At 32.6% G+C, this 22,675-nt stretch overlaps 1 protein-coding gene across 7 annotated transcripts in view; it reads right to left on the minus strand.

Moving 5' to 3' along the window:
- The window catches only part of NLGN1 (neuroligin 1), an 827,426-nt gene that overhangs the window by 445,174 nt on the left and 359,577 nt on the right, over positions 1–22,675 (minus strand). For 5 of the 7 annotated variants that reach the window (XM_060639223.2, XM_060639222.3, XM_060639220.2 and 2 more), the window contains 2 exons: positions 15,244–15,303; positions 8,732–8,884 (listed from right to left, as the gene is read on the minus strand). In XM_060639223.2, the coding sequence (XP_060495206.1) occupies positions 8,732–8,884; positions 15,244–15,303 (213 nt within the window). The remainder of the gene's footprint in view (positions 1–8,731; positions 8,885–15,243; positions 15,304–22,675) is intronic. The other 2 variants (XM_060639228.3, XM_060639226.3) reach the window with 1 other exon arrangement.

The following is a 22,675-nucleotide window of genomic DNA, read 5'->3' on the forward strand; positions in this document are numbered from 1 at the left end:
GCTGGCTTGATTCATTCCATTATCGTTCATTCCATTATTGGCAAAATGTTTATGTTGCTTTTTGTGTAAAAGACAGATTTCCATACTCACCTGAGTCAGCCAAGGCTTGGCTGGTCCCTCAATTTTCTATGAGCTAAATATTTGCCTTATTCACTGACTTTACCAAGCATCTCACTTTAATGAGGCGCAAGCCGTGTTCTTTGTATCCGTAGCAGATTGTCAACTTTGATCAAAGTCTAGGCCTGCTCAACACACTTTTCGAAATTCAAATCTAATCATGTCATTTATCTGCTCAAGGCCCCATTATTGTTTCTCATTGTTCTTAGAAGTCCTACATCTTTAAAGAGATGCTGCATAGTCCACTGCCTGTTTTCAACCTTACCTGACACCAACTGCTCTGTACTCCAAACATTCCAGCTGGGTTTGCTCAGTCCTTTTAACATGCCAAAATTCTCTCTTCTTCCAGCTTTCACCCAGATTTTCCTCACTGCCTGAAGCTCAGCCTCACCCTCCAGTCAAGGACCACGTTGGATTAACACCTATTGATTCTTCAGATTCACATAAATTCATTCAACAAATATTTTCTCAGCAAATTCATTATGTCAGGGACTATTTCAGATTAGAGACCACCAGACAACAATAAAACAAACAATCCAAATATAAATAGGAGCTAATCAGGTATGATCATTGTAACGCAAAGAATTTTAAAAAGATTACTTGTGATATGGTGGCTCTTGTTAGATTGACTGCACATGGATGGTCTCTCTAAGGAGAAACATTCAAACCAAGATCAGAAGAGCAGGAACAAGTCCCACACAGGTATAGGGAGAGGGAACAGCAAGTATAAAATATCTAAAACGGGAATGAATTTGGGGTATATAAAGAACAAAAGATGGGGGCACCTGGGTGGCTCAGTCCACTGAGCATTGGACTCTTGACCTCAGCTCAAGTCATGATCTCACAGTCTGTGACTTTAAGCCCCATATCAGGGGATCCTGCTTGGAATTCTATCTCTCTCTCTCTCTGCCCTCTCCCCCCTCAAAACAAACAAACAAACCAACAAACAAACAGGAAAAAAGATGACTGGAAATGAGAGGAGCAGCATTTTGAGATGAACTAAGATATAGGTACAAGAGGTACAAACACTAAGAGATACAGATACATGATACAGATTTATGAAAGGTTTTGTCAGGTCAGGGAAGGAGTTTGAATTTTATTCTAAGTGAATAATGGAAAGCCACTAGAGGGTGGTAAGCAGAAAAGTGAGCTGGTACACTTTATGTTGTAAAAAGATAATCTGGTTTTGCTGTATGGAGAATGGATTATAGGTATGGAGCAAAAATGAAAGAAGAAAATAATATAAGAGTTTCAAGGAGACTTAGTTTGGTAAAGGGGGAAAGCGAAAGAAGAAGATAGATCCAGGATGCATGGAATAATTCAGCAAGAGAAGCTGATGAATTGGATGTTGAGCATAAAGGAGAGACAAATCAGGGAAAATCTATAGAGTTTCACTTGATTATCCAGACGGATGGCAGTGCTAATGCCATCAGTACGGTGTTGAAGAGAAGACTGCCTGGGTTAGAAGCCTGGCTCCACCACTTAATGCCATTTGACCTGTCTGACTATAAATAACACACTTAACCTCTCTATTCATTTGTTTCTACACTCATAAAATTGGGAAAATAACAACCCTACCTCACAGGGTTATTGTGGAAATTTAATAATGCAATTAATGTAAACTGCTTAAAATAGCTTTTGGAATATAATAAGTCCTCAATGAGTGTGGCTACTATTGCTATTGTTGCAATTATTATAATAATTGTGGAAGACAATGAAATACACTCATGAGAAAATCAACATATTTTAGCCATGAAGGTTGAAATATTCATTAGATATCTCCATGGAGATGTTAATAGGCAAAAGTATGTAACTGTGAAGTTTTAAGGAATAGGCAGTCCTGAAGATACAGTTTTGGAAGTCTCTTCCATAGAGATGGTATTCAGAGCCATGCATGAGGTTCCCTAGGGAGACATTGTAGAGAGGAAAAGGAAGGGAGCCAACAATTCTGCATAATGGTATTTCAACATTTAGAGATCAGGGTAAGAAAGAGATAGGGAAGGAGACTGAGAAGGAGCAGATAGTGAGATAGGAAGTAACCCTGGGGTGATGCCAAGAAACAGCATACTAAGAAGGGACTAGTTAACTGTCTCCAATGCAATGGAGAGATCAGGTAAGACAAGAACAGAGAAGTGGCCAATGGAATTAACAAAGTGGAGGTGCTTGGGAATCTTGACGAGGGCTTTCTCAGTAGAATATAAGAAATGGAAACTTGAATGTCACCTCCTTTGAGAAACATTTTCTGACTTTCTAGAATAGATTAACACTTGCCATTTCTCTAGTACATATCATCTAGATAATTGTAAAGAAAGTTGACTTCGCACTAAATCATCATCTATGTAAAAGATATCATTTGTATAATTATTCATTTATTTTCTATCTTGCCTAATGGCTAGTAATCTACTGGATAGCAGGGATTACATCTATCATGGTTTTCACATTATTCTCAATAACTAGTAGAATGTTTGATACATAATATTACTCAATTTATAATGAATGAATTAATTAGTTACACTACATGACTGCTTCAAAAACACAATTTTAAAGAAAACAAACTTCTTTTGACTAACACTCACACTAACCGACATGCTTACTTTCAGGCTACTTCCAAATTGTTGGCATAACTAAATAATTGTTTTTATCTCAAGCCACCTGAAATCATTTTGGAGGAAGTAGGTTGAATAAAAATAGTGAACAAATAGTGAAGCTTCTCCTGTGACATTATCTGTCTTATGTCTCTTTATTCCAAAGGACAAACAATATCTCTACTCCAGTAGCTCATTTTAGCATTCAATCTAAAATTGATTGCCATCTCATCCTTATTAAAACTGAGTTGATATAGATATTTGAGAAAAGAAATCTGTGGACCAAGTTAACTGTCCAAGCTGTCAATTGGTTTTTAGCTCTATCCTATTATGAGTGAAATCACCAAATATCTTACTTGAATTGCATTTGATTAGGTCTTTTTATGACACTGTAGAAATTGTGGACATTTATTATTATGTCCTGGCTTTTATAGAGCGTTAATATAAATAATCATATACTGAGACTATATCTGTATCTTTTAAGGACATCAAAACTATCACAGGATTCCAATATTGTTCAGGGTTCCAAATATAAACAAGCTATATGATAAATTTTGCTAGAGTATAGTGTAAGAAAAAGCCGTGTATTTTTTATTAATAAGTATGTTTTCTTTATCTGATTATAACAATTATGAAATACAATCCATTATCCTTTTTACTTTCCTTCTGAAAAATTAAGATATACATTTTATCTTCAATTCTAATACAGATTCATGACCTAAGTTTCTGTATCTTTTCTCTAAAGCATATGTATTCCTATATGATTTTAGCAGCCTATTTACATCTGTGTTTTTGTCACAAATTATCTCCACGTTTTTGAAGTAGAAAGAGTATTAATCAAGAAAAACTGAAAGAAAGACCTTTTCTCTTCCCTTCAGTTAATCCCAGACATGATCTACTTTTCATGATCTTACTCAAATAAAATCAATCTTATGAAGAATTTTTGACTCTTCAAGGACAGCCTGACTCTCTCTTCTACCTTCCAAGAAAATATTTGGATCATCTTATAAAATCTTATATTTTATTATACATTGATCTCAAATATAAGGTCACATGTAAAGATTTTTATTTGTCTGTTTTAGGATTTATAGCCAGACAGAAATAAAAACAACGCAAAAAAAATAAAAATAAAAAGACAAACAAAAACCAAGAATAATGACAAAACATTGTGCCTCTTCAGAAATTAATATGCTTTTCTCTTTTTAAATTTTTTTCCTTTAATGTTTATTTATTTTTGAGAGAGAGAGAGAGCACGAGCAGGGGGCGGGGTGCAGAGAGAGGGAGACACAGAATCCAAAGCAGGTTCCAGGCTCTGAGCTGCCAGCACAAAGCCCAATGTGGGGCTTGAACCCACAAACTGGGACATCATGACCTGAGCCGCAGTCTGTCACCCAATGGACTGAGCCAACCAGGCACCCCAACATGCTTTTCTTTTTAAATCATAAGCATAACTTAGACTTTACCAAATTTCTTTGCTGCTACACTGCTCAGATTCAAATATGAATCTCAATCACTGCATCCATAGGGATCCATGTGATATTCTTTGCTTTTTAAAATTATAATTATAAAAATATTATTATAAATACGAAACAGAATGTCGATTATTGTTCTCTAGTGAATGTTTATTTCTACCCTCTATTAGATTGAAACTGTCTAAAGATAAGTACTATATTGTTCTTACTTTTTATCCCTCATAGAAGATGTATGTTATTGGAGCAAGTACTATATATTTGATAATTGAGCACCACCAAAGTTATAGTTAAAGTTATAGTTCTTTCACTTGTCTAATAATACTTGAAGTATTATCATAAGGTAGAGAATATAGTTATAAGAATCAACAAATTTCATTAGCCATTTCTAATAGAATAAAAATTAATTCAGGTGTTCATTAAAGTTGATATGCAGTAAAGTTAAAAAAAAACTTGTGTTTTAAATGATTTAGCCCTGCATTATAAAGTAAGCTAAGTGTAATTGCATTATATTATTGTGTGATTGCTAAGTGTAATTGCTAAGTTTACATTGCATTAAAAAGTAAGCTAAGTGTAATTCTTCAAATACAAGTATGTACACTTCAAACTTTTTCACCAGACATTAGACTGCTAAAACTTGCCAAATTTCAGATAGATATCGGTACTTCCAAAATCTTTAAAACAATTGTTTTCTAATCTAAATCATATAGGTTAGAATTATGAACACATAATTGCCTCCAAAATATCCATATAAAGATCCAAGTTACATTAAATTTCCATCAGATAAAAATTGTGTTTGCCTAAATTAGATCCTAACAATGGTATAAAGCTTTTTCATTTTCTCTAAAAATAACTCTTAAATTCACTCTAAATTTAAAGAGGCAGTTGAAACACATTTTTAACACTAATTTAGTTGATATGTTTTTTATTTTTGAGATTTGAAAATATATCATTTAGATAGTTTCTATTTTCAAGTGTTAATTGCACAATACCCCATCCTAATTGTGTGAGATTTATTTCATATTTCCTTCCAGTTCTTGTTCATAAGTACATATGTTTATCTTATTTAGAACCATAATATTTAATATTATTTCCCCCTCTAAGGCTTTTAAGGACATATGATCAAAACACTTCTCCCTAAATTTCCATTATGGTACTTTTATTAACTATACACTATAATATTAAAAATAAGTCCATTAAAAATGATTTTAAATGTATTTTAAAAAACTATGCAACAATGTACTAAATAACAGAGGATGATGAGTTAAAGCTGGCTAAGGACAAAGAATGTGTACAACCAGAAGTGAAAGAAAGTCTAAATGTTCACTGGACGGGTGAGACTGAAGAGATAGGGTTGCAGAGAGCTCGAAGACAAAACAGGGGAAGTGAGATTAGCAGGCAGAGCCCTGATCTTTTTTTCAACCTTTCCCCCCCTTCCCTTTTTTTCAAACTTATTATCAGTGTTTCTTATGATCATAATAGTGATAGTCTATGTTACCACTCTAAAGGAAACCCCAAAACGGTCTCGGTTGATAAACTAACTCCCACTTGTTCCTAGCTTCGTTAGAACAATGCTACAATAGGAGATCTTTTTTTCTTCTATGCCACTTTATTTTGCAGTGAACAAAATCTTATTTTCAACATGAAATGCTTTAAACTGGAACCTTGCCTCTAGATAGCTGTATGAATTTTATTACCAAAACATTATCACATTTTTAGTTATTGCTAAAACAAACAAACAAACAAATAAAACCTGTAATATTTCTCCTCTGGGATGGCAAAATCAATCAACACTAATTACATTACCTGTTTCAGACATCTTGATTTTTTTCTGCAAGTCTTCTGAGAGCAATAGTCTTGTAATTAGCTAAATTGTACACTGAACCCCAAAATTCATATTCTTCATACCAAAGCATCCAAACCAAAACACAGATCAAGATTTCCTCTAATGTGGAACCAAATCTTATCTTCTACTTAATTTCCAACACTCCCAAATGCAAACAGCAATAATTTTGGATCCCATACCCAAGAAACCTTGGCTTACCTTGTTACTATTAGACGAATTATTAACAACAAAACCCTATAATCTTTATTGTTGTAGATCACCTGTCAGATGAGCTGTTGATCTGGTTGTAGTATACTACACATGCTAAGTGTACTGAAACGAATGTTTCAATAATTTATTTTTCATGAACTAATTCACTTAAATATATTTTCACAAAGCCCAATACATATTTTAGGAACAAAGTGACCAGAATATACCTGTTCCAGAACTAGTGTCCCAAAAGGCATTTAAAATTGTTCACCAACAGAGTTTTGTGCTTTATCATGTTGAGAGGTCTAGAAAGGACACCTGATTCTTAATGTTGATTATTAGTGAGCAACAAAGGAGCCAACTGAAAGTTAAACCCTAAACTGAAGTACAGCAGAACAAATATTTAGCACTGAGAAAATTATCCATCATCAACACCAACTCTGTTTGCCATTTCACAGACCAAGCAATTTCTTCATTTTTTAGCTGGTTAGTCTACTGTCCTGCATTTCAATCATTCAGAGCATGGCGTTCAGAGATAGGATATGAGCACAAATACCGGATTCAAATTGGACCAAAATCAAGTCCTCATCAATTCTGAATACATTAAAAAAAACAGGCAAAGATTTAGTAACATAACAGCTTGTTTTATGAAATCTTACTTTATGTGTGTACAACTAAACAAAGTGAGGCAACATAAAGTGTGGCCAAAAGATTTTTTTTAATAAAATAAATATATATGATTAAGTGCATGGTGAAGTTCTTGAAAACATTGCTGTCACAATTCGGCATTTAATTTTAAATTTTCAACTGGCAAACTGTTGACTGCTTCAGGATTTTCAATTTGAAAAATTCATAAGAAACTTGAGAATATAAACAACTGAGGTATAAATAATACTTAAAGTTAAATATATTAAAATTTATTAATTAATGTATTAAATAATTAAAATTAAATGTATTAAAATGTTAAAAATTCTTGCATTAAAGTCTTGCATAAAAAACAAATGACAACAATAGGATATTTAAAGTTAAGAAGATGATTATGAACAGCTCTTTATATATCTTTCTAATATACAGTTTCATTGGTGGGAAAACACACATTCCTGCTCACTGAAATTATTAGAACATCCGAAACCATGCCTGATTAGACACTATGGGAAACTAATGTGTATTTGAAAAATGTTACAGAAATATTTTATACCTAAGTTTGCCACGTTATATCTATTGTCCACCATACTCCAAATTCAAAATAGAAAACCAGAAAGAGATCAAGATTTCACTTTGCAGGGCTAAAATATCTCCTTCCCCAAGACATGTAAAATCTATTAAAAAAAATTATTCTTTTTTTATATTTTGAGATTGGCATGAACATAGGCTTATGATTACATAGAAGTAACTAACACTGAAGAGGAAGACAAAACTGATTCTCAATGGCCAAAATATATGATATGAACAATTATTATAAAAGAAAACCTAACTTAAATTGCTTTTTCAAAATCTTTTAAAGAATGAGAGTGAGGTCCTTCTTTTTGTGCAAATAACAGTATAAATTATATACATTTAAAAAATGTATAGTATAAGACTTTAAGAACAATTAATATTAAAAAGATAAAATCTTTTGTGATCAATTGTACTCTTTTAGCAAATACTCTTAACTAATATACCACAATAAAGGTGTTTTATTAAATGATAAAGTAATTTCACTCCTCAGATTGTGGCAATACTATGAAAATATACTTACACAAGTAGAATATCAGGTTTATCTTTTAATAATGGTTTGTTATTACATAAAACAGTATTTCAGAGTGCTTGATAAGTTATTTTGAAAATAGTATTTCCCTATATTTTCTTCAAACCAAGAATCTCCAATTTGATTTTGTTTTACATATATATATATATGTATATACATATATATATATATATATATATATATAAATAATTGACTTGAACTCTTTATCACTTTATGATATCAACACATCTTTTCCAAATCAAATATTTCAATATAAATGCATTGAGACAAATATTTTTAATTCTTATCTGACCAGCTTTTTAAAAACCCAAACCTATACCACAATGACAATCATTCCCCAAAGCCAGTCCATCCACATATTCTCAGAGACTATAAACTTGTTTCTAAGCTCATGTCAAATTTCAGACAATTTTATGGCATTGTAAAAAAGAAAAGTAGAAGGGAAAATTTGTCCAGGGACTAATTTTTCTTTAGAAAGGCCCTGATGTTGTTGCCTTTCACAGTTCTGTAAAGTGAAACCAGGAAATACATTATTCAACAATGTGAATAATTTCAGTACCTTTTACTTTCAAATTTTAAAATCAACCCTGTCTTTCATCACGTAATTTATGAACATACTTATAGAATTTATTAAAAATATCAAAAAATTTGGTTCAAACAAAATCAACAAGCATAGAACAATGAGTGAAACAAAGCAAAGCAAAACAAAATGAGTCAAGAGCAAAACTATCACATACTTCATGGATTAATGGCGAAAAGAAAAGAAGAGACTTCTTACCAAGTACCCCAAGTCGATAGTTGACTGTGATGACGATCACATTGCCATAACTTGCCAAGACACTCCCATCATATAAATTTCCAGTACCTTCCATATATGAGCCTCCATGGATATACACCATCACTGGTTTGGGACCCCCACTGTCCCGAATATCTGAAAAACAAATGGTTGGCAATTGTTCTTATCCTCAAAAAACACACATCATGAAGCAGAGAATAAATTTTCCATTTTAGGGACGAAAGAGTATGATTTTAATATAGTTATTTAAATTGCTGTTTTGTTAAAGTGTTTCTTCAGCAACTCATATAATGAGCTATTGTAAAGGAGAGCAATAGATATCCACTGTTTTCTGATAAGATTCCGTTAAAAATTATAATCTGAATTTCAAAACTTGGACAAATTGAAAATAGGTGCTTTTGATTGATTTCTAAAGTGACAGTAGAACAAAAAGAAAGAATGATAATAGTTCTTAGAACTATTTTTTTTTAATGTTCTGGACCTCATATGGAATTTATGAGCCATATACTAAGGACAATGTTAGCACTGCTATTGTGAATAAAACACTCTGTTTTTTCATTTCTTATTTACTATAAGGATTTTATTAAATGCATAATGATTATATTGAATAATTTATGCTCTAACTTGTGAACATAATTATAACACTGTGTTATAGGTTTCAGGAAGTTTCATTTCACGACTCAAGTATTAACTGGCAAATGAATGTTTGGGTAATAACATCTGTATTTTTGTTGTTGCACTTAGGGGACTGTCACTTAAATGATATTTTTTAGTTAAGTCTGTGTTATCCACCCAATTCACCTACTCTACCCTTTGGAAGAAGAAAACAGACTAAATTATACTTTTCACCTCTTTGTGTAATATTGTACTCTTCTTAATCCCACTTTGGCTCTCTTATTTTGTCTTGTAGACATGAAACAGAATATACCTAAGTCCAGTTGTCAAGTGCAAAATTTAAGATGATGTTAAAATGATTTCTACAGCTCTGGGTTTTAATCAACTGTGTTTGCTTTTCTAAGATACTGTCCCCAAATTTTGTAGTTTTCAGTAAGGATCTAGAAATGATATATAAGGGAACCATAAGATAATTTTAATAGATATTAAAAATGCCCTAATCTCTAGAGAAATACATGCTTACCTTTGTATTGGCACACACGGTGTTAACTATTATATATTGAAATATTATATATGTATGTATATGATTATGAACATTTACATACATACATACATATATAAAACGTTACTATTCTATAATAGCTCATTATCTCTTCTACTTACAATTGAAACAAAATTAGATCAAGTGTATTATCTTCTTGTTAATGCCAATATTAGAAGTGTCATTTAAAATTATAGTTTTGTTCCTTTGCTTTTGACATTTTTTGGTCAAACTTAAATTTCTTATCTTTACAAGTGAGGTTTCTGCTTTCAGAATGGCTAATATAATACCAACTCATTGAAAAATCTGATGATTATTTAGGTGCTGCTTTACATTTCCTGTGAAAAGGATGACTAATATAAATGTGCCCATTTTTCTACTGTAATAACAAAGTGATTTTCTTAAATGAAAAATTCCTTTTAGGATCAGGAATTGCAACTCAACTCGTTTGTCCAGATTTTCAAATTGGGGAAATAAGTTCATTGCAGAATTTAGAGACTTTTTAAAAAGACTATTTTAAATTTGACTTAATACTAGCATATGAATTTACCATAAGCCCACCACTCCCAAGGGCGTACTTGAGAAGAATGTCTTACTTTTAAGTGGTAGAGGAGGATACTTTGACATAGAAACTATCCACTAGACACAGTTCATTTCGAAGAAAAATCTAAATTTATTTTCGCCTTAAATCCTTGGGAAGGAAAATGGTATTCACTCATTTGTAAAGATTTGAGGGCTTGTGGAGATGTTAGGCTTACACAGAGAAAATAATCCTTTGGAAATTTTTAAACTATCCTCCATTTTTAAATGCCTGTTTGCTACATACAGTTTTAGCTTATTTTTCTAGTATGGCTGGCACTGAAGAAGCAATAATAAATTATTAAACTGAAATCATTAACTGACTGTTCACAGCAGACACTGTACTCTGCTAATTGTATGCTTGTAGGTAGCACAGAGGGAGGCTGTTTCAGAATTCTTCTTTAATTAAAATTACATAGAATTACAAAGCACCAACTGTGAACAGTAATGAAATCTTGGTAGAACCATTCTGTTCACCTGGAAAACAATACAGGCACACATTGAGAAGACATGCCACATTTTATACTTAATAACAGAATGAAGTGGACATTGTCAGGAAACACTGAAAATATGACAGTACATCCTAGGAGCCTTTTGAGTGGTGTCTCTTTATTTTTCTTTGAAAATCAGACTTGAAAGAATTACTGATAGTTTGGGCCCATTCTCATTTCCATTTTGTCTTTTCAAACTTCTCAAAGATTTCAGCCTTGTCTAAGAACTTAATATGTTAAGCTCTTTTCCAGAAAGGTACATGAAATTTGAATGCTATGTTCTGAACAGTATTTCTTTTTGTTTGAAGTAATCCTGAAGCTAATTCTATATGGGGTATTAATTAATAAAATAAGTAATATTACTGTATGTAACATCCCTTAAAATTACTGATAGTTTGGAAAGATGCCATATTTCTATTACAGAACAATTGGTATTCTATGATAGTGTGTATACAGAGGTCTACCCTAGACTTTATTTTCTTCATAGTATACAGTCTTTTTGATGCAAATGTAAGTCGTAAATAGTTTAAATAGCATAATAATATAATGATAAATATAAATAGCTTAAATTGTATTTATATTTCCTTTGTTTTTTTTTATACAGAATCTTTATAAGTGAGACTAATATATCACATAGCTTACTATTGAATACTATTTGCTAATGCCATTCTTTTAGTAATAAAATTTTGGGGAGCCATTATGTCTTTCATGCAAATGTATTAGATGTCCTTTGGTAATTGCTAATGAATTTATTAGAGCTAAGTCATCCTTCTAAAACGTGTCTAATATTTTTCTTTATAAATAAGGTAGATTTCACCTAAGATTTCTGACTTTGCCTAAACAGCTGCTACTGACTTTACTAAAATCAAAACCGCTCTCAAAGCCTTAAGCACTAGTTCAGGTCCAGTGAAAAGACCAATGTTCATAACGCATATTTATATTTTCCATTATATGCATTTTTTAAGGCTTTACCAAACATCTAAATCTCTGAAAAGAGTAGGATGGTAAGGGGGAAATACTACACTGAAGGTTATTTTTTATGGTAAGAAAGTATTTAAGTGTTTCAAGTTAAAAAAATTAATAAACTTGGAATCTGAGTAAATATCTCGATTTTAAATTTTAGTAACTATTTTACCTTTCTGATAAAAAGTTTAAGCCAACGTGGCAAGTGCCAATAGTTCTAGAGCAATTAATGGGGATTTATTTGTGCCTGGCAACCATGGTTTTGAAATCACTACTCTCCTTAATGGTCTTAATGAATATTTATTAGTCACATAACTCCTTAAACAAGTTTAGCGGTTTCCTTTTTCTTAAAAAAAACTCATGAAGTTTTTAATTGCCCATAATTTAGAGGTTTTGGCATTTAAAAGTTTTTAAAATGTGGGGTAGTGCCGCAATTAAATTTTTCTCTGATACATTTAAAGATATTTCAAGATATTTTTTGTGCCCCTCTTTACTGAATTTACCAACCTCAGTTACCAACTTCATTCCAAACCAGCAAAAGAATATAGAAGTGTTGACTGAATATAATTCTTAGTTTAAAAGTGTGTAAAAATCTACAAGAGCAATTTTTAAAAGGCTCTATGTAGAATATAAAATTGCATTTGAATACTGAAATATTAATATCAAGGTATTCTTAGCACAATTAAAAACATTTAAACATCTCTTAAATTCCCAAAATAAATTGGTAGAAATCTCGGGTGTTGCTTTGACCCACTTTTATCACTTCAGATTAGTCTTTTTGGAACCATGGAAATAGTCTATGAAATATGTAGTTTTTTGAGGTATTATAAAACACAAATGAAAAGTGATACAATTGTGTCTGGCCTAAAATTAGCAAAAGAATAACGGTAAAGACACAAAGGAGAATAGGAAGTAACAATTATGCTCCACTGAGAAGCATGATTTGGGTTAGTTTAAGTGAATGAGGGGCACACCCCAGTCAATGCCTCTGGTAGCCTCTGAATGCAGTGGCTGTCATAGGAACCTTGAAATCTAGTAAAGGATTTGGGTTATCAGGGAGTAATGGAGAATGGGTAACTAGACTTTTGACTAAAGTAAAAGGAATAATTTATCAAGTAGTTTATATTTGTTTGCTTTATGTCTAGTGATGTTGATTTAACATTTGGAACAAATTAAATGTGAAAGTTGGCCTTGATTTTTATTCACACTCACATCTACAAAATAACTGTAAAAGGAATTGAATAGAAGATGCTCAGACTTTTCTGCAAAGTTTTTTTTTAATCCTAAAAGAAATTGATTTATCTTTCTTGTCTTCTAAACAATTACCCAAAACGACAGCACAGAGGAATAGACTCAACTTGAATTGACTGCTCTTACATTCTACACTTTTGAGCATTTAAAAATATTTATTGATTTGATAACTCTTGTGACTGACTAACTGGCTCAGTACTTAATCTGCCAATTTAAACAGGAGTTTAGTACATTTTTAATGGCTATTTAAAACTGTTAAATGTGCTTCAAAATAGGTCTATAAAATAGATTCACATTGACAGGGCTTAGCTCACTATGGTGGCTCAGAGGTATCTTTTGTAAACATGTAAATGTCTTACTTGATACATTTTACCAAAAGAAAAGAAGTACATTAAGTCACCAATCAAAATATTTTTTTAAATAGGAAAACTATGTGTACTGACCTTGTAAGTACTTTCAGATAATTTGGAGTTTACAAGTCTACACACTAAGAAGTCCTTTATATTTAAGTATTATTTTAGATAACAAATGTCTAAGAGTTAAGAATTTTCAAAGTTAAGAATTTTCTCAACAAATCTCAAAGCCCTTAAGTGGAAGCAGGCTTCTTAGCTGTGAGAACAAAGTCAATAAATGTGTTGAATGTTTAAAAACTTCAGATTTCCAACAGTGTTTTTAAAAATCAAAATTTGCATTTTGACATTATAAGTTTATTCTTAGCAATTTAGCATTCAAAGTGATAACTCTTGGACAGTTTTAGTGATTTATTTCAAATATTAATGACAGCTTTGTGTTTAATCTTTAATCCACTGTTGGGGTTCATAGTAAACATATTTTTAATCAAAGGTCATCAATTTCATTTAATCAAAATATTTCTTGAATGTTATAAAAATATTAAAACACAATAATATTTTTAAGCTTTCAATACTTCACCTTCAATTTTTTACTATGAGGTAGTTTATTAAATATATATGTCAATGAAAATAATTCAAATTGTTTAGTAAGGATGCATTCATTCATAATTGTAACTCATGGAGATAGTATTTCTGCTGGTCTGCTTGTGGATTTATTTTCTTTTGAAAAACCATTCTCCCATATTATTAATATTTTTATGAAATTTAATTTCTAGGGTTCTGGGAGTTACTTTTAAGCCTGGGATTACATTAGTCACTTCTCTGAGAATCGTAACTAGGGTAGCATTAAAAAAAAAAAAAAAGTCCTAATTGGAATGAAGGTGAACTGAAAATATCAGTGGACACTCCACCTAATACCAGATAAAGGGACACACTGGAAGGAGAAATGTCAAATCAATCCAGCAAGTACTTACATTTATAGAGTATATCAGAATTGTACATCGTAAGAAAGTTAGAAAGACAAAACAATTTTGATATTAGCAAAGTAGGAAATATTTTACTGCTTATAGCTGGCAATACTTTGAAAATCAGAACATTTCCATTTGCCGGTCTAGAAATTATCTAAATAGGTGGAATACCTTTATCTATACAATTAAATTTATTTACATAATATTTAAGCAAATCAACAGAAAATAGTCTTTTTGTCTTCTAAATTATATTGCTCAAGAAACACTTTAGTTTTCCTTCATTTTATTGGGTATGGGGTTCTTTTTAAACAAATATCATATGTAAAAATGAAACACATTTTGATATTGGGTAAAATGTTTACATATATTAGAAAACATGCAAAATGGGTACAAAGAGACTACAGGGGAGAGATTGTTAGTTCAAAGAATATGGACAAATTTCAGTCAAAACATGGGATGAAACATATCAAAAGTCAGTTCAAGAAAACAAAAAAAAAAATGCCCCTCTTTCTAAAACATTTCAATGGTTGGCATCAAAATGTAAAACTTAACATTCATTTTGAAAAAAAATTAAAAATGTATATTTATATGTAACAACAAGCAAGAAGACAAAACACATCAAAAACGGGAATTAAAAACAACTCTTCAAAAAAAGACAAGAAGTAAAAAAATAGAAAGGGGTGGAAAAAGTGATTGAGGCCGTTGTCATGCAAATAGATTTGGTGGAAAAAAATACCTTCATCTTCAGCACCGTCATTATCACCTAAATCATCTGTCTGTTTCTTTGTAAGGGGACCTAGGATTGAGAACGGAGAAATGGAGGGAAAAAAAAAAAAGACAATTCAAGAATAAACAAGACTGAGGGGGAAAAAATAAATGTAAATACTAAAATTCTCAAGGGTATTTCCAAAAAGAGCAGGGAAGTGGTTACGTCAAAGTGATTATCTATTTTGTTTAAGGAAAAAAAAAAAAAAAAAGAATCCCTTTCCCCAAAATATCTTATAGAAGATTTGGTTTGTGAATATATCCAGCATAAAAAATACATTATGGTTTGAAACTCAAGTCATAAGCAAAGGAAATGATTTTTTTTTAAATATCTACTGCATATAAAAAAGTAAACAGTTTTAGCTGAAAGAACTTAATTTATTCAGTGTCTTTTCTAATTTGAATTGGTGACAACAATAAAGTAGGCCAAACTCATCTTTAATTTGGGACAATATAATAACATTAGGGAAAACAGAGATATGAACATTTTTATGGTGTTTTTTTTTTCTTTTTTTTCTCCTGTTTTTTCTTATAAGAGCGTTAACACTTGAATTTTACACATTTTTATATCATACATTTTTCGTAACTGTGACTTTTTAAAATTACTTGTCATAAAACAAATATTTCCCCATTTGTTTTAATTAAATATTAGCTGTGGATTTAAGACATTTGCAGCCTGCACAAAAATATGAACAGATAATCTCATCACTCTGTAGAGAAAGCTACTATCATTAGAAGTCAGTGTTTAGTTATTAAGGAAGTTACAGAGTCAGGCCTTATATTTCATAAGCAATTTAGTAATATAACAGAATTGTGCCCTTGTGCAATTTCACGTCCAGTAGAGTTATTTACAATGGAATCATGTTTTAGGATAATAATTGCATTAAAACACTGTGAATGTTTAATAAATGTTTTATTATACTTAACAATACTAATTTGCTAAAATAAAGAAGCACACCAAAGGGGAAGCCAAAGGCCAGGTGAAAGTAATTTTAAGTGTCACATTCTTGACATATTCAGCACAATGAAAAAGCAAGTGAAGCCCCACATTTCTTTTTGTTTCCACAACCATTTAATTTGTATGACATTTCATAATCCTCATGCAAAAAGCAATCATTACAAACACAGGACACTCAAGTTAAAAGACAGCCAAACACAGCAGTAAGCAAGAGAATTTTGTCATGCATAAAATAAGAGTCATAGAAAAAGGAAGGGGGAAAAAGGACTGAAAGTCATGTGTTGATTTCAATAATATAAATAGAAAAAAAGCAGGCATTAACTGTAAGCACACTTCATACGGAAAGATTGTTAAACATTTCGAGAAAGATTTCTGAGTCTTTTCAGTGATTACTGTGCATTATGTTTGTAATTCAAACCATACCTATTATCACAACCCTCAAAGAATGAAAAACACCATCCCAGAAAATGGAAGAAAAAAAAAGAGAGAGAGAGAGAGAGATAATCCAGTTGTTTCATCAGCTCAGAGAAACATCCCTGAAAAATAGTAGTAAGTGGTAAAATCCAAAATTGGAAATGAAGAAATTAACGATGTAACTGAAGGGACCCATTGACTACTCAATTCCAAGGTCATGGTTTCAAGGTCATTCCAAATACGGAGAAGGGGTACACAATAAATTAAGTGATACACTTTTATAGTCACTCTTGCAAGCAATCATTCCATTAAAAGAAAACCTAGATGAAAACAAGTCTATGTTAATTGACACTCAGCTATAAGTTCACAGAAATCTACGTTTCTTTAATATGACCCTGTTTAGTGGAAAAAATACCCTCAATGTTATTGGAAGTCCATGCAACAATGATGCTATGTTTCTGAAAAATAGAGTTTTTTTTAATTTAAATTTAAAAATTACTATATCAAAACCTTTATTTGAAATAGTCCCAATTTTAAAACATCACACAAAATGTTAGGCTCATAAAATTATGTTTTCAAACTTTTTATTTTTCTTTAGCTACCTTAAGCAGTAAATGAACAGACTTCAACAATTATGATTTTTTGCATTTCTATTTTCAAAGATGCTATATAGAAGTTACAGTTTTATTTACTGGTTAACAACACAGATTAAGTGCAATGGTCATTATTTATTGCTGCCAAAACCACTATCTACTTTCCAATTTTTGCCAAACTACTTAATTTGCTTAATTCTTTTTTTTTAAATTTTTTTACTGTTTATTTATTTTTGAGAGAGCAAGAGACAGAGTGGGAGCAGGGGAGGGGCAGAGAGAGAGAGGGAGATGCAGAATCTGAAACAGGCTCCAGGCTCTGAGCTGTCAGCATAGAGCCCGACTCGGGGCTTGAACTCGCGAACCGTGAGATCATGACCTGGGCTGAAGTCGGACGTTTACCGACTGAGCCACCCAGGCGCCCCTTAATTTGCTTAATTCTTGACTCTATTAAGAAACCACTAATATGAGCTCAAAAATTTTTTTTTGCTGAATCATCAATTCACTAACATTTGGATACACATGTAAAACCTGTAACAATTAAATCAAGTCACTGTCTTCATTTTGTGCAGGCTTCTTTTGGATAATTCAGGCGAAGCCGTCCTAGGGTACCCGAGGAAATTTACATGACTTCTTCAGGAAATCATTCAGCTTCTACAGCCAGTTTTACCTACTTTGCACACACACAGAACTGCTGGTTCTTAGGTCTGCATAAGATGCACTATTAAGAGAACCTTCATTAAAACCTGATCTCCCACTTGTTTGCATGTGGGACAGAGTTCTCAGTTTTCTCAGTTGCTAACTGACTCTGGGTCTGCATAAGTAGGGAATCAATGGAAATGATACTGCATATACAATGAGATGACTTTTTCATGGATGAAATGGTTGAACCACCTTTTTTGTTTCATTATTTATTATCACCTTCTCTACTCAGGAAGCTGCACGCCTCTTAACTGATGCAGAATAATGATTACATACATGCACTGTATGCAACATCTTTTACTGTAGTAAATCTGAAGAGTTAAAAACAGATATAGATACTGCTTCAGCATCATAAGTAGATGGTGACATCATTATTGTAGAGAAAGAGTAAGTCAAGTTCTCCCAACTAAAGAATTTCACTTACTGAATACTAAATAAAATCTTATTATCATAGGATATCAAATTGTTACCACACTATGGGTTCCAGCAGTAATTTCATAATTCCAGCATAACTGGGTTTTCTTAACATCAATAATTGTTTACACATCTGATTTTCTAAAGGCTCCCTGGGAAGAAGAGGGCTGATAACAGTTTTTGGCAAAAATGATTATAAGAAAAAAACAAAAAAAATAGAGTTCCTTTATCTCATATGCTTAAAGGCACAGAGAACAAGTATCTGAGAGTGTCCAGGAATGCAAAATAAAAAACTCAATCTTGCTTTCCCCGAGGAAGCCTCAAGTAAACATATACTGTGGATTACAGAAACAGATCCCTACATGATCTCAAGATTCCTTATTCTACGGCTAGAAGGAAAACAGTCTGTTGCCTTAAACTATCTTCTTTTTAGGATATCAGCAACACTGGTTCATTTTTTCTTTTCTCTAAACTGACATAATTTGGTATAATTACTGATGTTAATTTTTTTTTAGTTGAAAGAAAATACAGTAAAAGGTAATTGTCACTAATTGTTTTAGGAAAATTAGACAACCACATTTCAGAGACCACATGCTCCTATAAATTGATCAACATGATTTCCCCAGAAGGTTAAAACATTTATCCTTCAACGAAAACACATAGCAATCATTAACAACAATCCAACCACAGCTTATGCTTCTTTTAAACTACAAACAGTGTATTTTCAATACCAGCAGTTTAAATGGGTATCTTAAAGCATCAAAATATAAAGCGAATGAGTCCTCTACAACCTGGAGAAGTGATTTATTTTACCTTGAAACTCTATCGGATCTGTCCTCCTTGAGGAATGCACACATAACTCTCATTAGAGTTAATAGGAAAGTGGACCTCATGTCATTTTGAAAGGGAGTGAGAGTAATTACTATATTTTATATCTCCTATAGGCAATAAATAGATTCAGTGGTGAAACAACAGGACTAGGAAGGGAAAGGGAACTCCTAACCATGAACTTTCAACTCATTTAAATCCAAAATAGTTCCTTTGCCATTAGTATAAGCATAATTCAAAGCACTGGCCTTTACAAAGGACTTATGATACAGTCTTACATTTTAGGATCTGACCACAGTGCTTTTTATTTTTTAAAAAAAGGAATGAAAATATCAGCATTTCTCTGTAGTTAACTGGAGAATAATTATGAGGCTCCGAAATAATTACTATCCACCCATATTAATGCTGCTTTTTATCATTTTCTTTGATGAAGGGCTAATATACTTTAGGTCTCAAATACATTAGAACTGATTATAAATTCCTTCATTATGGGTTCAATTTAGCAGAAATTATCTGTACTTTGTGTCACACATATCTGCAAAAGGCAAGCAGGTTGAGGGTATTATTAGCTCCTGAGTTAGAAGGCTGGCTATGAGAAATGTGTCCTTCTTAAGAGAAGGAGTCTTTGAAATTTTTAGGATTATTTAGAGCTCCAGGCTCCTGTGAATACAATTGTGATAGATGGAGAGTCCTGGCTAACGACCTTGCTCTATTCTTTCCCCACCAGACTTTGAGGTAAACTGACTCCATGGAACGCCTAAGGCTATTTCCACAGAATGGGGAAATTGAAGAATGTTGCAATTTATTTGGAAATTATATATCTGATAAGAATTTAATATCCAAACTATATAAGGAACTCATACAACTCAAGGCTGCAAAAAAAAAACAAAACAAAACAAACAAAAACCAATAATCTGATTGAAAATGGGCAGAGGGCTTGAAAAGATATTTTTCTAAATAAGACCTATGAATAGCCAATTGATACATAAAAAGATCACGAATCATCAGGGAAATGTAAATCAAAATCACACTGAGATATCACCTCACACCTGGTAAAATGGCCATCATTAAGAAGACAAGATGTTAGGTAGCAGCTAGATATAAGTAGTAGAAAGCATACCCAGAGGCAGAGTCCCAAGTCCTTGAGGGGGAAATAATAGAGACAGGAGTTGGAGGCAGGGATGGTGATAAATAAGCCACACATTAAACACCCAGGGGCACAACATTCTAACCTTGTGACTTCCAAGATCTTGGGTCTGACAGACCCAGAGTCACTTGTGCAGAACACACACTGTCCTCTTCCACCCCAGGCTAACTCCTAGACTCATTAGAATATATTTGCATTGCAGGGGCACCTGGATGGTTCAGTCTGTTGAGCAGTTGAGCTTGGATTTTGGCTCAGGTCATGATCTCAAGGTTCCTGGGTTCAAGTCCACGTGGGGCTCTGTGCTGACAGTTCAGAGCCTGGAGCCTGCTTCAGATTCTGTGTGTCTCTCTCCTTCTCTCTCTCTGCCCCTCCCCTGCTTATGCTCTGTTTCTCTCTCTCTCAAAGATAAATAAACATAAAAAAAAAAAAAAGAATATATTAGCATTGCAGACACAGCTGTTCCTAGGGAGAAAGTCTCCTTTACTGTTTCACTACAAACCTGGTAGGTTTCACATCTCCCCCCCCCCCCCCGCCCCCACCCGCCAGCCTGTGGGAGGAATTCCCCAGGTGATTGGAAGCAGCCCCCATTAGAGACCACCCCACTACAAGTCGTTGCTTCTCCCAGCCCAGAGAGAAGCAACAAATATGTAATCCCAAAACAACCCAGGGCCTGGTCCACCTCCAGGAACCTGCTTGCTCTCCTGCTCTCCCACCGAGAGTGTACTTTCTTAAATTGCTTTGGGCTTGCCAAAAGGAAAAAAAAAAAAAAAAAAGAAAGAAAAGAAAAGAAAAGAAAAAAAAATGTTGCCACTTATTCTGGGACAATTGGAAGCAGTTTAAATCTTTTCAGGAATGTTCATAGTCTTTATAAAACTAGAATCAAAGATGTAAAAATCTAATTATATCTGCTCTTTATGGAAGACAATGCCAGAATTCAGTACTTTATAAATAAAAAGAGCAGTATGTTACTGTATTTGAATTTTTCTAAATTGATAAACATTAAAATACAATGACTTAAAGAAATCAGATATCACAACAGTTGGCGTCATTGCAAAGGTAGTACATTTTACCTATTGAAATTTAGTGGATTTTATAAAACTATGATACATAACTCTTGAGAATATAGAAATGAATGAGATAAACTGATTTGGGATAATACTCATTAATTTGATGTTAGTGTTATTTATTAAAGGTTATTATACTTCTTAAACTATCAATTATATGAATATATAAAGAAATCATAGCTAAAATAGTTTTTTAATTTTTCAATTAAAATAGAGCATTCTTATACAATATCATAAATATGCATTATGATAAAATAAAAATGTAAAGCAAACTTCTGTGATAAGGTATTGGAGGCAAACTTTGGGAGAATTCATAGTTTCTAAAGGATCCATACCTGCGAAAATTTTGGTGGCACTACTATGCCATGTATGATGTTTGAGTATCTTTTAGGAAATCTGCCCGTTTAGGCTAGTCTAGTGGTTCAAGTATGCTATGGAAAGGACCAGGTTACAAGGTTATAAAAGTAGCAGACATGCTCTGTGTTTTATTTTTGCATTAGGAGAGAACACCTACATGTACAAAAAATACATTCCCTCAGACAGTTCTTCAGAGGCAGAGCACAGCTTAAAACATGACTTTTGGGGAAAAGAAAAGTTGATGTTAAGGCCAGGAAAAAGGGAAAGAGAAATCATGGATCCAGTACATTGAGAAGAACTCATTCATATTTATAAGAAAAACAAGTTGTTTTTTCATAAAATTACCTTTGTTACAATACTTTGAAGTCAGAAGAAATCTTGTCTAGAACAAAAGTGATAGGGTCTGGGGAAATTTTTTTTAAGTAGATAAAAAGAAATTTAACTAGGCTAACAATCTGAGCATCACCAAATTTGCACAAGCTTATTATTTTTTTTACATTATATTTGTTTGATTTTTAAAAAATGCACATGCAGTATTTTATAGCATGAAGAATGTCAGAATAATGCTCCCTTCTCATCTGGAGTAATGTGGCTGTATGTTGTATAACCAGTAGTACTTTGTGAAGATATACTCTCCACTGACCTGGTTTTCCACACATTATCCAGAGATGTGCCTAAGTATGGTGAGGACACAAGTGCCACAGATGCCCAGAGCTCTCTGAGCAAGGCTTGAGGATTGGGATGGCATTAATAGCCCAAACTCCTTCACATGGCTTCCAGTATTTACTCATCCAGGCTTTCCAAATATGTGCTATGCTAGGTCCTCAGGATACATGGTGAGCAAAACAGGCAAGACCCTAGCCCTCATGAAAATTAATTTTGTCAGAGAAAGAGACATTCGTCAAATAATCACACACATAAACATATAC

The sequence above is a fragment of the Panthera onca genome, chromosome C2 (assembly GCF_046562875.1).
Source record: "Panthera onca isolate mPanOnc1 chromosome C2, mPanOnc1 haplotype 2, whole genome shotgun sequence".
Taxonomy (NCBI): Eukaryota; Metazoa; Chordata; class Mammalia; order Carnivora; family Felidae; genus Panthera; species Panthera onca.